This window comes from Phallusia mammillata, chromosome 7 (assembly GCF_965637545.1).
Source record: "Phallusia mammillata chromosome 7, kaPhaMamm4.hap1.1, whole genome shotgun sequence".
Lineage (NCBI taxonomy): Eukaryota > Metazoa > Chordata > Ascidiacea > Phlebobranchia > Ascidiidae > Phallusia > Phallusia mammillata.
Window position 1 is genome coordinate 23920451 of NC_137258.1, and position 14955 is coordinate 23935405.

The following is a 14955-nucleotide window of genomic DNA, read 5'->3' on the forward strand; positions in this document are numbered from 1 at the left end:
GACTTAAAAGTGTTTAATTTACATGTTGGAACATGTTTTTGTAACCTTGCTGTGTTCCAAAATTTAGGTTCAAACTAACTTATAATGAGCACTAGCATTACAAAATGTGCAGCTCTCTGCATTTTAGTCTTACAGAATTCACTTCATACATTGATGTTCAGATATTCACGCACAATTTCCATCAATGGACCACCATATCTATCAACCTCTGTTGTTTTTGTGTCAGAAATTTTAAAGTTTATCACCAGTTTAGCAGTCTTATTTTGCCAGTCAAGTAAGTAAAACCAACACTGCAATAAACATTCTTCATGATAATTAATCCACACAATAATATTTTATTGTTGCTTTTTATAAAATATTAATTTTTTTGCAGAGTATAACTTGCAAAGGTTTTCGAAGGATATCAACACTGCTGTTAAACCACTGGAACTTTTCAAAATTGCTATTCCCTCTGGAATCTATGCAGTCAAAAATAATCTTTTGTTTGTTGCTTTGTTGTATTTGGATTCTGTCACATTCCAAGTATGTAATCTGATTTTTTATCTGGAGTTACCCAATCCAACTGATTCAAAATAATAATCAGTAAAGATACACAAATGTGTTAAAAATGCTGAGGTCAAAATAAATTATACAGTTGAAAGGTTAAAAATCTTAAAAAATCTTATTGGTGTATGCAGGTATAGCATTTTGTTAAAATTATGTGCTTTATTGCAGTCTAGAGGTTGAGTCAGGCGATATACAGCAATAAATTATATTTTGTCTGCATGTTGAAGTATTGTTTTATTCTTATTACCAGCCAAATACACAAGTTTAAAATCTGAAAACAGTTTACTATTTTGCAGACCACATACCAACTAAGAGTTTTGACTACTGTTCTTTTCACAATGGTGATGCTGAAGAAATCCTTTACATTACAACAATGGTGGTCGTTATTCTTTCTGATAATTGGTGTGGCAATGGTACAGGTAAAAAAATACTGAATTTAGTTTATTGCCACTGCAGAATTATAACTATAAAATTTAAAGATCATATTAAGAAAATTGCTCTGCTATCATTTTTTTGGTTAATTATAACTTCAACAAATTTTAGTTTTGTTTGAATTATTTTATGTAGCTGCAGCACATTCAATCGTGATCCACCAATTGTGCCCTTCACTGTTTTGTGCTTCATAAAGTTTCAATTTTATTCCAGCTTAGTGATTGTTCAGTGTCATTTGGTGGCTATTTTGTCTTTTACCATTTTTTGCAGTTTCCCACAGAGTCTGTTGCAAAACCTGACGTAGTTTGGGGAAACCAGCTTTTTGGTCTTTTCATTATGATCCTGGTATGCCTGACAAGCAGTTTTGCTGGAGTCTATTTTGAATTGCTTTTAAAAGAGGAAAAAATACCCCTATGGATACGCAACATGCAAATGGGTGAGTAGAAAAAATATAATTTAGGGGATTGGATAAGTTAAGTGACTCAGAAACATATAAAAGCTGTGTAGAAAACATAAAAAAACAATAACACTATATTTTTGACACAGGTCTTTAACTTAATGATCATGATGCATCTTAAACTGAAAAGCAAAAGTATTGTACACAAACATATTGCAAGATAAAATCATTCCTTTTAAGTTCAATATGTCCAGCCAAATTTATAGTAAAACACTTGGTCAGGAGTTGGTTGAAGTATCTATTTATCTTTTCAGGTGGTTTTGGAATTATTTTTTCTGGCATTCAAATGTGTTGGAATGATGGTGAAGCCATATCTAAATATGGAATATTGCAAGGCTACAATACAGCGGTTGTCATGGTGTTGTTATTGCAGGTATGAATTTATTATTAGTTGTATATCTTTATCTCGGTCTTGCCAAAGAAACTTACTATAATCATTATAGCTATCAATCGCAGAGTACAAGGTCTTCTATAGAAGTTGTAGTCAATTGAGTTTCTCTAGCTCCAGATAGACAATTGTCATAAGTTACAAATACACAACAGGCTAGATTCTCCAAGTCATGTCTTGCAGTAAAGCAGTCTAGTTGTGCATTTAAATAAACTGTCAATACACAGTAATTTTTGCATAATATAACTTGCTCTATGTATTCTACAGGCATATGGTGGACTTCTGGTTACATACGTGATCAAATGCGCTGACAGCATCATCAAGAATTTTGCATCATCGCTAGCAGTAATTGTTTCCTATCTTCTTGCCTACCTTGTTTTGGATGAAATCCACCCCACCCTGTAAGTTTTTTATGTGTAAATAGCTCAGTAATACTTTACTACATGTAAACCATCCTGCCTCTTTAATACATTACAACCTAAATTTCTAATGCTACACACAATTTTTTCAAGCTACACATGTGTTTGGATCCAAAAATGACTAAATGAATGAAACATTGACTTTCAATTGTTTCATATTACAAATAGCTGTTTCTAGTAGTGTGTAGACACAATTTTTGAAACTCAAATATTTAAATGCAAACATTGTTATGTGAAACAAGTTTTTTTTATAAATTTTCTTGTGTTTTAGATTGTTTACTTGTGGGGCAGGTTTAGTGGTCACATCTACATTCATGTACGTCCAAAAATCTCACAAGAGTAAATCAATATGAAGTTGAGTGGTTATCAAGCTTGTTTTGAATCGTGAACACTTAAAGTTTTGCAGTGCTACCTATTTTGAATTTTTTTTTGTGGTTAGAGATTTTGATTTTAGGCGCATTTTTGTTTTTGACCCTATTCTCGCGCTATTATTTGTGTTGGTTGTCATTTGTACAGACATAAGGTTAGAAAATGTACAAAATCAAGCCCATATTGCAGTAACAGACAACATACATATATTTTATTACAATTTGGCATGTAAGAGTGTTTCATATGTTTGGTTTCAAAGTGCTGTGACCATTTATCGAAATTCGGTACTTCTTCAATTTTGGAAGCAGTTTCACATAAAATATAATTGCTTTTTGCTTGTATTCAGTGTGCATAGACATCAGTGTTGCTATTGAACTAATAGTACACAATAATTATCGTCTATTTTTTCAACAGTTTGTCATTATTGTTTTGCTATAGTTGACCATTTTTTTGCAAAAAACTGCAGTTTTGCTGGTGCATATTTCTTCAATTACCCTTTAGTTCAAAGAAACTTCCTAATTTTCATAAAATTGTGCATGTATGCTTAAAAATACAATGTTTTTTTTGTATTTTTTCAAGGAAAACTTCCATTTGTAATCATCATATTCAAAGTATGCTTCAGTTGAAAGTAAAGGTGTTTTGAGCTTTTTACACGCATGCTTTTTGTGCAATGTTTTAATTCCAAGTGTGGTATTGTCCCTACGTTTTCAGTCACAGCCTCATACTTTTACCCGTAATACACTAAAACATCATTAAAGTTTATTGCGTTGTTTGAAGCCAAGTCCAACAGAGAAGGAGGTCACCATTACTGAAGCAAAACCGACAAATGTTGTTCCCTGCTCGTACTGGTTTGAGCCAACGTTGAAAATCAGCATTGTGAAAAATACGATCCACACTAATGCTGCTGGAATTATTAGCGCTGCGGTAATAGCAAGCAGGTCTTTAGCAAAACGGAAAGCTGACAACCATGTACCGAGAATACCTAAAAGAATAACGATTTTGGTAAATTATAATCACATATATCTAAGCATTTAAATTCAAATTCTCAAAACGTATGAAGCGTCTTTTAGTTGAAGGTGCGCTCGCTCGTGCTACAGGCGTATTTAGTTTTATCTAATTTCGCTCCTTCTAAGCCAAGCACAAGGCTTTGAACATTATTTTTGCCGAAAACTTTATTGAAAAGCCCATCCCAATATCAATAACCAAAGGGTTAATGTTTTGTTTGCCTACAAAACTGTGGTCAAACCGCAGTATTTGACATTAAAGTCGTAAAAATGTTGAAGTGAGCAAAATGTATAAAACAAAATAGCAAAAACAATTCTTCTAATTATTTAGAGAAGCAAATGAATGTAACTCTTTTGCTTTACCAAAAGTTTGTACGTCATCGCAAATTTTTAAAACTTACCACATGCAAAAGATCCGTACATCAGAAACGCCAGATAGGAAAACCAATAATGGTATTCACTATAAACATCGCCATCGTACAAATGTTGTATAAAAGCAAGACTGACTTCCAAAACGCAGGTGATCCCAAAAATACAAAGCAACATTTCAAACCAAGTAAAAGCTTGCACTTTTTCAGCCCAGGTGACACTGCTCATATCAACCACCACGCTTCTATCCAGGCTTTTCATACGTCCCATATTTTGCGATGACAAATGGTCTAAAAACAAATAAAATTTCCTTCAAATTCGTGAAAATACTCCATTGCGTTTTTGTTTAGTTATTTCGAACACAAAACCACCGAAACAATCATCAATCAATTGTTACGTTTCAATAGCGAGTGTCTTAAACAAAGAGATTTGCAGTTAGTTGACAAGTTTTGACTGAAATTGCAGAAAATGGCTCATTCCAAACGAAAAGCGCAGAAGAAAAACCGCGAACTTGCAAGCAGGCTTCCGGAAGAAAAGCAACCGGGCTCTTTAAGTGGTCGAGAAGGGATTTATGGAGTGGTTATTCTGATAAAAATGTTCTACAGTCTGTACTGGGGCAAAACTACCCACCAAAAGACTGATAAAGAATCTCTTTGGTCCCTGTTTGGTGCTTTCTCGACTATGATTATCCCAGGTAGGAAAACTGAGTGATTTAATAAACATACAACTGTTTGAAAAATATAGTTGTAACTAAAATTATGAGTCGATTTTGCAGACAGGTACTGCAGTTGTGCACAGCAATTTCGAACTGCTTGCAGCATGGCATGTTTTTTAAATGGTGGATTTTTTGGTACATAATGATTTAGGCCATATCCATACACTTGATTTTGCATTTCAGGGCTGGCTGCTTTTGTTTTTGTGAAAAACCGACGACAGAAATCGAATCAGATGTTATTTGTGGCAATTTTAACCAGCGGTTTTCTGGCATTTTTATGGATGGCATCCATGTTGGCTGAGGGTATGTTTTTACCCACTGTCGATTATGAAGTAGACTCCGCTGCACCAATATCTGTTTCATCATTTCCACAATACACTCTAATTTTTACTGCTACATATAGTGTTGGGATTTACGCTTTTAGTGCAATAATATAGCGTATAATGGTCTTGTTTTGACTGGATATTGGTTGCGTCATGTACATAGCCAAATGTAAAGTGGTTTGTGTGCAAAAAAAATACAATTTAAACATAAAATTTTTATTTATTTTGTTTTTTTTTTGGTGATAAAATAAGTACATGGCATTACCCAATGTAGTTAAAAGTACATCACAGTTGTTTATGCCTGGTGTTGGGTGTCAGCTTTTTGACGTGAAGTGCAGTTATTCGCATAATCCTTGCTCTACAAGAGTTTATCCAAAGTTTGCTTTATATCCACTATGCAGAGTAACGAGCACAAAGTACGACTGAGTCTTTTCTGTCACCGAGTTTAAATCTCATTCTTGGCCTTGTCAAAACAGCAAAATTATAAAAAAAATGAAGTTGGATATGAAACCTAAAAACAGGTGGTTACCAAGGGACTCAGAATCAAACAAAAAAGATTTCTGCTAAAGCAGATATTCTTTCAATGATTCATCATAGCCAGGGCAAGCCTACTTTGAATATGATGACTGTTTAAAAATACTATAGGCAATATAATATGCTTTGGCACACCAGTAGCCTAGACAAGAGTGAAATTATCTAGACAAAAATTTTTGTGTGCACTGTCATGGGGTTCAAATATTTTATCAACAGTATTTACACTCGTAGCATGTTCTACTAACCACAGAAAAACAGTTTTTGATGTTGCTTAGAGATCTATACACAAGTTAATTTCGAACTGATTTGTGGAGGTGAACATAGCAACATTTGTAAGAACAACTTTGCACGAATTGAGGACGCATAGACAACATAGTAACACGTTATAGCCGTTTATTGAGAACCAGCAAAGTATAATGAACTCCAACAACACACAAACACGCATAAACCCAACAACAGCGCCAACCGGTGACCGTGTTTTTTTGTTAACAGTGACGCTCGTGAAATTGCAAAAACGCGCTGGATTTTGTACAGAAGTGCAGGCAGTTTTCTGAGTTGATTGTATACGCAGAGCTGGTACTTAGGGGGGCATTGCGCACCCCCAAATGCACCAAAACTACTGATTTGGGGTAAAACTTTAAGAAAACAACAAAACTATGAATAAATGATTTAAACTCAACGTTAATGTAACGTGTTTAAATAGTTTAAATATGTTTCTTAAATTCCATTACACAACGACAGAACGCAAAATAACAAAGCTATGTCAAAAAACAACGGTAATACAGTTTCTTGGAGATCAATGTTCTAGTTCGAATGTGTGGCTAATCACAAAACAAAAAACTAATTAGCCAAAACTGTTAACTGGCGCAAATCAAATAATGTTTTCAACAAAATAAACCATCGCACAGGCGTTCACTTTTCTGTAAATTATAACTTGCTATTTGGCTTCCTAATCTGTTCTAGCATATCTTTATTAACCCATTAGAATACAAAAATGCATAAAAAAAAATCTATTTTAAAGTTTTTGGCGTTTAGAGAAAAATGTACAAAAAATAATCTGAAGGAAATTTTATCTAACTTTGCTTGTTCTGGAAAAAAAAGAATAATTGCAAAACGAAAACAGAAGCTACAGACAGCTGACGTCACAGACAAAAACTACGTAATACAAAGAACTTTAGGGGAAAATTATGTAAAGGGACAAAAAAGTTTATTTGATTGTTTATCATTTTAGCTGAAGATGTAAAGCGGAAAAATCTAAACAAAAAAATTAAAAATACAGTCACAGAAACAAACATCACATTTTGAGACGAACTTTTTAGGGGGTGTGTGTTTTGGGTGTCAGGGGGGTATGTGAGGGAATTTTTTAGAGGGATTTAGTCGACCTGCACCACTCGCATGGTGTTGGTGAACCCGGATCCCGGCTGCCATCCAGTGACTACTATCACAAAGTCACGTGACTTGAGGAATTTCCTCTCCTTGCCAACTTCGATGGCGAACTTCACACGGCCGTCGACGTCATCGGACCAGTTGGGAAGAACCGGTTCCTATGGCAACAAGAAGAGATGTTTTAGCAAATGTTAAATCCCACCGGGCATTGCTTGGGGCTGGCTGGTTTTAATGTTGCCGTGCAGGTTATAAAGATAGTTACACAAAATCTTAAACTGGTTTATAGCAGGGCTTCTCAAACTTTCTTGCTCTGCGACCCCATTTTAAACAAGAAATTTCCATGTGACCCCTTGATGGGTATAACCTATACACGTGAATGATATTTAAACAATAAATTCACGCACATATACCATTTATTGTGACAATGACATAATAACGCATAATGCTTCGCGACCCCAAAATTATATTTCGTGGTCCCAATTAGGGTCGAGACCCACAGTTTGAGAAGCCCAGGTTTATAGCAATAATAACGGGTGACATTAAAACGCTGAATGGGCGGGACGGGCGGGATGGGCGGAATGGAGGGCGGGACGTCGCGGAAGATGGCGGGACGTCGTGAAAACCGCTAAATATCGGGTTAAATTGCTGACGGTTGGAGCTATTAAGGTTGGGATAAGGTTTTATAATAGTAAATCATTAAAAAAAATTTCGCCGAACACTACATTCCGCGCCCGAAACGTCCCGCCATCTCCCGCGACGTCCCGCCATAGCATTTTTGCCTAATGTCAGGAAATAGTTGAATAAGTTTTAGGCAGGGACATTTTTTGATTCATATACTATTATAAAACCTCAACCTAACCCTAATAGCACTAACCGTCAGCAATTTACCCGATATTGAGCGGTTTCCGCGACGTCCCGCCCATCCCGCCCATTCAGCGTTTTAGTGTCACCCATAATAACTAGGGATGGTTCAAAACTGCAAATGTTCTGTTTGGTCGAATACCGAGCATTTCACATTGCAAATTTAATGCTCGGGTCAGTTTGTGCAACTGCTCTGCTGAGCACCGAGCATCAAAAACAGCGATGCTCGGTACCGAGTACTCGGGTTCTGGCTCGACTCGGCCTATCTCTAATAATAAACTTATTGTAGGAGAGCGGACACAAGGTCTCTAACAGGTGGCTTATATCTAGAATTTGTAACAAATTTGCGAGATTATATTATTTCGAAAAAATCATGTGGGTAAGCTTATTCAAGAAAGCGAGCACAAGACTAAAAAAGAAATCCACAATGTTAGTGACATCATAATCCACAATGTGACATCACAACCCACCTGGTATAGAATAGGGAAGCATCCTCGCCAGAGATGAACCTGTCGTGCAGTCTGCTCAAACCTTGTCACAGTAAGGATCGGTGCACGGGGTCTGTAACTTGAAACCTGGGCCGCTGATTGGCCAGAGCGAGTGAGGACAATTATCCCAGCTGCAAAACATGATATAGGGGCGTGTCACAAAATGTGGGTGTGGCGAAACGTTATTCCAGTGACCTTTGTAAGGTAACAGGGGCGTGTAATAGGCGTGGCCCTTTATAAATGTTAATGTTGTGTCGGGGCGTATTGTGAATTTAGGTAAAAGGTAGAACCCTGGTTATATAACACAACGGAATGTGCTTGTAGAATAAAAAAGCTTTTTTTCATTATCAACAAAGTCAAAATGGGAGGTAAAGCAAAATAAACTGAGAAATATTTGCGATAAAAGGACGTTGTCAATGCATGAATTCATTTTTATTTTTAAATTTCACAGCTATGCTTTGCATGACAAAATTGACGTTATTATATCCGCCAAGACACACATACACACTGATTGGATTGGCTGTTAGTTTCAACAATGATGTCTCAATCAGTTTGGTGGTTCTTCAGACAAAAACACAGCATGAAATTTTCAGAGATTTTTTTCCTACTAGTTTTGACCTCGTTAAAGGTTGCAATTTGGGTGCAACATTACGCCAACGCAACGTGTTTAACAAACACGATTCACTTTACGTTTCAAAGAATCGTAAATTCAAACCAGATTATTTTCAAACACATCCGTTTGAAGCTATATGTGACTTGGTCGAAAACGTCTTTCATTAACGTTTAAAGCAAATTGAAACTGAAAAATTGAAACTTTTAAATCCAGTTTTTGAAAATTTGTCATCCTACATTAAACATATTCAGCTTGCAACGTTGTAATTATCAAGCGCACGTGTCACTTTTATAGAAATCGATTATTCGAGCTGACGTACGTACTTAAGTTCAAGGACAAAAGGGCAAGAGGGTTTAAGTAGGGATCAATTTCTCTAATAACAAAAGCCACATAGCTTTCAATCAATACTTTTTACTGTCACATGTGACGAAATTCAAGGGCATTTCAAACTGAAAAGCGTTTGGCGAAGAGAAAACGCGTGATACAGATGCTTTATCGCCGGGACCAGAATTTGCTACCTTGCTACATTTTTTTCAATTTTAATATGCCTTTTATAGCTTTAACTCTCATCTATGTTAACACTCACCAGCTTGACATCTGAAGGAAGCTTCAACCACTGCACTCGCGATGGCACTGCCAGAATCAGTGGCGTAACTTCGACATTGGCGGAGCTCTTCAAATTCCTGCAAAAAACATTGATACACTTAAACTATTGGTTCCACAGGCTTTTTTGATATTTATTGCCATGACAAGCCATATATTTTTGTAATAACTTGTGCATTTCCTTGCAGTACTTGCCTTGGTGTTTTAGGTTATCTAACTTTTTGTTTACTTATACGTAAAAGACTTAAAAGTGGATTACTTCTTGAAAAGTCATTGACTAGTCTTTGCAGGCTAAGAACTTAATTTCACTTTTACAATCTTGGGGTGTTTAAAGTCACTAAACTCACCCTTTTATGGAAGATACTTGCTTCAGCCTCTCTAGCAATTTGATGTTGCATTTTCACACAGTCAAGGGGAAAACTGCCTAAAAACATAAACACAAAAACATTTGTAAAAGTTCAGTAATATTAATGAAAAAAAAAACTTTTTCATCTGCAATCGCTGCTTTTTGACACAAAAACAGTTTTTATGGAAGTCCTAAATTAATCATATTTGAGTCTTGAAAAAGGTTATCCTATCATAAAAAATGTGTTGCACTGCCATGTGGCAACATAATGGTATTAAGAATGTCTAAAACTTAGACGTTAAATCTAGAAATTTTTGATGCTGCCTGTTCAGTCCACAGTAGGCCTATTTTAAGGGGTTGCCACTGCACATTGATGTTCTTACCTTTAGCAGTCTCTCCACTGAGCATAATACAATCTGATCCATCAAGCACAGCATTTGCAACGTCGGATGCCTCTGCACGTGTCGGTCTTGGTTTGGAAATCATGCTTTCCAACATTTGGGTGGCACAGATCACTGGTTTGCCTTGCAAGTTGCATTTGCCGATCAACATCTTTTGTGCAATGAAAACCTGAAGAAGAATTACATGGGTTTAGATAAGGAATTCATTTACCAGTACAAAGGTGAACATTGAAATGGCAATCAAAACACACAATTGCCAAAAAGGCTATCTAAAATTTTTCACAAGGAGCGACAAATGATTAGCATCAGAGAAATCTTTTCGTTCTTTTTCCACATTCACACAAAAATACATAAGGTTTGTTTTATGTCTGGCAGTAACATGGATACATTGGAAAATCAGTTTAGTCAGTTAAAAACAACAACATACAAACGTCTACCAGCAAAACAATAGGAAAGTGCATTTAACTAATGAGATTGGTCAGTAAAGAAACATCATGTTGGGCACAGCAAAATAACAGAGAGATAGTAATTTGACAATGACTTTTTCTATTCAGACCAACCTTTTCTGCTGGAATTTCAATCCCCATATCACCGCGGGCAACCATGATCCCGTCGCTAGCTTCGATGATCTCATCAATCTTTTTCACTCCTTCGTGATTTTCAATCTTGGAAATAATCTAGAGACAAACATATTGGCATTTATTTTATTTTTAAGAAACCACCTTTTTCACCAATACATGGTTTTTAGCAGTAAAAACATTGCCCAACAACTTTGAAACTCAAAAGGTAAACAAGCAATGAATTACCTTGATATTTTTTCCATCCTCTCCTAAAACTTTGCGAACAGCGTGGACATCTGCTGCTTTGCGGATGAACGAAGCAAACACCATGTCGACTCCCTGTTCAACTCCGAACCGAAGGTCTTTGCTGTAAAAAAACAAAATTATGTTTATTTTTGTCAGTATTGAAATATCAAACATAAAAATAATTCTTGTTTTGAGGAAAACTGCAGACAATACATTTTTTGGATATTTTTTTAAACAGTACTATGCCTAAATGAAAAGCAGTGTGCCAACTTTACACACACAATATTGTATGTTAACATATAAGTCACTATCACCAGACAAGCACCACATAAATATACACCGTTAGTTACAGCAAGGTCAAATAAAGGACACTTTATAAGCAGAAATAGGAACCAAACTATTGTTATGTCATACACTGGAATCGCAAAACTACTGAGTGCAAACAAGGAAGCAGAAACATTTGTCACAATATATTTCAATATTTTGACTTGCTTTTGGTGCCTCGCAGATTTAGTACAACAATTGGGCACAAAAAGAAACTGGCCTTCAACATTAACATAAGTGGACAAACAGGGTTTTGTCACAATACCAATGTATGTAAATTTTGTTTTATATGAAAATACTGGTCCTATTTTACGTGGACTGACAACTGATTTTTTAAACATTCTTCAAGATAACACAGCAATAATCGCTTTGTAATTTTACTTCTTATTTTATTAGGGGTTAAAAAAGGTTATTTACGTGTCTTTCTCGCTGACAGCAGGCAAATCTACTTCAATTCCCGGCAGATTGACACCTTTCTTTGATCCAAGCATTCCACCATTTTCAATTTCGCACATAACATAATCTGCTCCTATTTCCTTTACTGCCAGTGAAATGAGGCCATCATCAACAAAAATCTTAAAAATAGGATAATATTGTGTAAAAGAAATAACACCAAACATAATTTACATTACAGACAGTTTACAGCAGTGGTTCTCAAACTTTTTTAATGTCAGAGCCAAATGTTGGTAGTTTTTTAAGTGTGTAAGGAGCCTAAAAAAATGAGACTAAAATAGCAATGTTTGGTGGTTTTCTGAGGTTTGGTGCAAGCCACAAAATAAGTAGTTTGGAGTTGCATGCGGCCTGAGAGTCGCGGTTAAGAATCACTGGTTTGCAGTGTTATACATACACTACATTTTTGGACACAGTATGTAATAAACTTTAATGTGCAGTCCTTCAGATTACAAACATTCCATGTGGTTTTTATTCACTATTAAAACAGCCTTTTTGTTTCAATGATTAAAGTTGGTAGATTCTTTCCAGAATGCCAATGTTCAGTAAATGTTTCACAGCTAAAACAAAATCAGTCAATGAAAAATACATAGCCCTTTTTCAGATGCAAACTTTTTTCTTGGTGTTAAAGTGTGGTAATTTTGGACAGTGTTATTATGTTTGAAATGGCTATGTTAGCGGTGAATCATTTATCAGAGTTTAGCAAAGTTTGCTGGACCAAATACAGGCATTAATCAAATATTGAATCTGTTAACAAAATCAACACTGGACCTGACCAACAACCAAAAGTGGCTTGTAATTATCCTGAATTACATATCCAAGCAGTTTGACACGAACATTGGTACTAGTTTAAATAAATCCTAACACACTGCTATATCAACAAAATGTTAGCTCTTCCGGCAGTTTTTATTTTAATTACCCTGATGAAGGTGTTTCGTATGGGACATCGAAACGTCGGCACACTTTAATAAAAACTGCTGGAAGAGCTAAAATTTTTTTGATACATTATGCCGGGCAGCAACAGTATATTCACACTGCTATATAACAGAGTATTGACAGAGATTTTTTCAGTTTTGTTTTTACCCCTGAAACATTTATTGTTACCATGTGACAAACAGTACGTTAAGTTCAACAAAAGTTCATTTTCCAAGATTTTAAAGCTTGTTTAGCAAATAGCAACTACTTAAAAACACTTTTCCTGAAATGGCAATGACTGTTTTGCCTAACCAAATGGTGAACATGTTTTAAACACATGTACTGGTTACATTGTTTGTGAAGGCTTAAACCAATAAATTGTTAGGATGAACTTTAAATTACTATCTTACCCTGCTTCCAACTTTCACAACTTTGCCAAGGTTCTTATAGTCAACAAAAATGCATTTGTCGTCTCCTTTCTCGAAGTTGGCTTCATCGAGAGATAATTTGATGGTTTTTCCACGAGTCAATTCCACTTCAGCGCTTCCACCACCCTTCAGCAGGCCTGTGCGGATTTCTGGACCTGAACGAATAAAGCATTTAACAAAAGATGTTTGTACAATATTAATACTGTTTTTACATAATCTATGTTGTTCCTTTTGTAATTAAATGACTAAAAACATTACACCTTTCTATACTTACTCTTAAAATGACAACGAAAAACTAAAAAAGTGATATATAGCTTCAAATGTAACAGACCTTTGGTGTCTAATGCAATTCCAATGGGTCTGTAATAGATAGGAGTTGACCTGAAGCTTTCGACAGCCTCTCTCACATTTTTGATTGTCTGGCCGTGATATTCATGTGTGCCATGCGAGAAGTTAAGTCTTGCAACATTCATGCCACAAATAATCATGTTCTTTAGGGTTTCTACATTGTTGGATGCCGGTCCTGAAAAGCAAGATTGCAATATTAAACTTTACAGCACTGCCATTAAGCTGAGAGGAAATGCAAAAAACCTGACCATAACTGATTATGGATTAGATGCTTCCTGTATACCGTGCAAATACATAGTACACAGTCCCCACTAACATGAGGAACACAGTGCAACATAATAAAAGTGCAGTACAGCAAATTTCAGTTAATGACATATATACTGATTAATAGCATATTTTGTTTTCTTCAATGAAGATTGAAAAACCGCAAGCCTTTAATTTGTAAAAAACTGCTTAATAGCATAACAGGTTTGACAAATTGGACATTCTCTTTTGGCACCATTAATGTATAGTTTGATTAGTTGAGATTTTACCCACTGTAACAAGTAGATTTTTAACACCATTAAGCAAATGCATTTGAGCAAGAAGAACTTTTTGTTTCCAAATTATTATAAAGGATGCAAATAGCTAGGAATGCCAATTGTGTGCTACAGTTGTGTTGTAAGTTCAGTGCTATGTGTACCACAGCCAATGGCTCAAAAATATCTGATTACATTTACCCATTACGGCTTTTATGTTTTACAGTCATACAAGAACAGTTGCCAGTAACTACAATACATGGTAATAGTGCTAGTTACAGAATAACAAGCTTTGATATACATATCTCTAATTGGATGTTTTTTTCCTGATGATGGTTAAGTTTAACTTATCCTGTCATTAAAGTTTTTCACAACTACAAACAGTAACTTACCAATAGTGCAGATGATAGATGTGTTTCTGCATGTCCGAGGTTCACTATCAATGTCCAGTTTGCATGAATGCTCCAGCGAAGTAACGGCCGAAATCAGCTGCGTACTTTGGGTTTGGTAGAAAGCATCTGATGATTGTTGGGCCATGATGACAGTGAATTTTGTCAATGCAGGTGTTAGATGATAAATATTAAGTTACCTAGATCTTAAAATAAAAAATGCACATAGTCCAATCTTGGTATCATTTGCGTTTTTGCTAAAAATACTTTAGTTTCAAAAACTGATAAAAATATTCTCTACCATAAAACTATTCTGTGGAATGATAACTAGTTTGTTGTGAAGCAACAGTTTTGACATAAAATAACACAACAATTGAAATGTGGTTTGCTGCAAATCGGCAATTTAATACAACAAAGCCATTCACCGGTAAGCAAACATATCCAGCACAAAAGCAAATAATTACATGAGCTATAGGAGAAAATAAAGCAAAACTAAAATTGATTGATAAAAAATGCTCACTGG

The 14955-nt window shown here is 35.5% G+C and overlaps 4 protein-coding genes across 4 annotated transcripts; 2 read left to right on the forward strand and 2 right to left on the reverse strand.

Moving 5' to 3' along the window:
* Positions 1–77: 77 nt before the first annotated feature.
* On the forward strand, positions 78–3358 carry LOC145237871 (UDP-N-acetylglucosamine transporter-like). Its single transcript, XM_080100860.1, has 7 exons — positions 78–274; positions 374–522; positions 843–965; positions 1249–1414; positions 1690–1808; positions 2091–2224; positions 2514–3358. Exons 1-7 carry the CDS (start codon positions 85–87, stop codon positions 2593–2595), a joined length of 963 nt encoding a protein of 320 aa, XP_079956986.1. The 5' UTR covers positions 78–84; the 3' UTR covers positions 2596–3358.
* LOC145237873 (uncharacterized) lies at positions 3349–5852 on the reverse strand. Its single transcript, XM_080100862.1, has 3 exons — positions 5288–5852; positions 4017–4274; positions 3349–3593 (listed from the first exon to the last, which is right to left on the reverse strand). Exons 2-3 carry the CDS (start codon positions 4252–4254, stop codon positions 3364–3366), a joined length of 468 nt encoding a protein of 155 aa, XP_079956988.1. The 5' UTR covers positions 4255–4274; positions 5288–5852; the 3' UTR covers positions 3349–3363.
* Positions 4416–5235, forward strand: LOC145237872 (uncharacterized). The gene is made up of 2 exons (XM_080100861.1): positions 4416–4678; positions 4883–5235. Exons 1-2 carry the CDS (start codon positions 4453–4455, stop codon positions 5134–5136), a joined length of 480 nt encoding a protein of 159 aa, XP_079956987.1. The 5' UTR covers positions 4416–4452; the 3' UTR covers positions 5137–5235.
* Positions 5853–5932: 80 nt separating the features above from the next.
* LOC145237870 (pyruvate kinase PKM-like) lies at positions 5933–14665 on the reverse strand. Its single transcript, XM_080100859.1, has 11 exons — positions 14436–14665; positions 13509–13700; positions 13160–13332; positions 11802–11959; positions 11061–11181; positions 10815–10931; positions 10237–10423; positions 9855–9931; positions 9491–9587; positions 8274–8422; positions 5933–7100 (listed from the first exon to the last, which is right to left on the reverse strand). Exons 1-11 carry the CDS (start codon positions 14578–14580, stop codon positions 6930–6932), a joined length of 1587 nt encoding a protein of 528 aa, XP_079956985.1. The 5' UTR covers positions 14581–14665; the 3' UTR covers positions 5933–6929.
* Between the last annotated feature and the right edge of the window lie 290 nt (positions 14666–14955).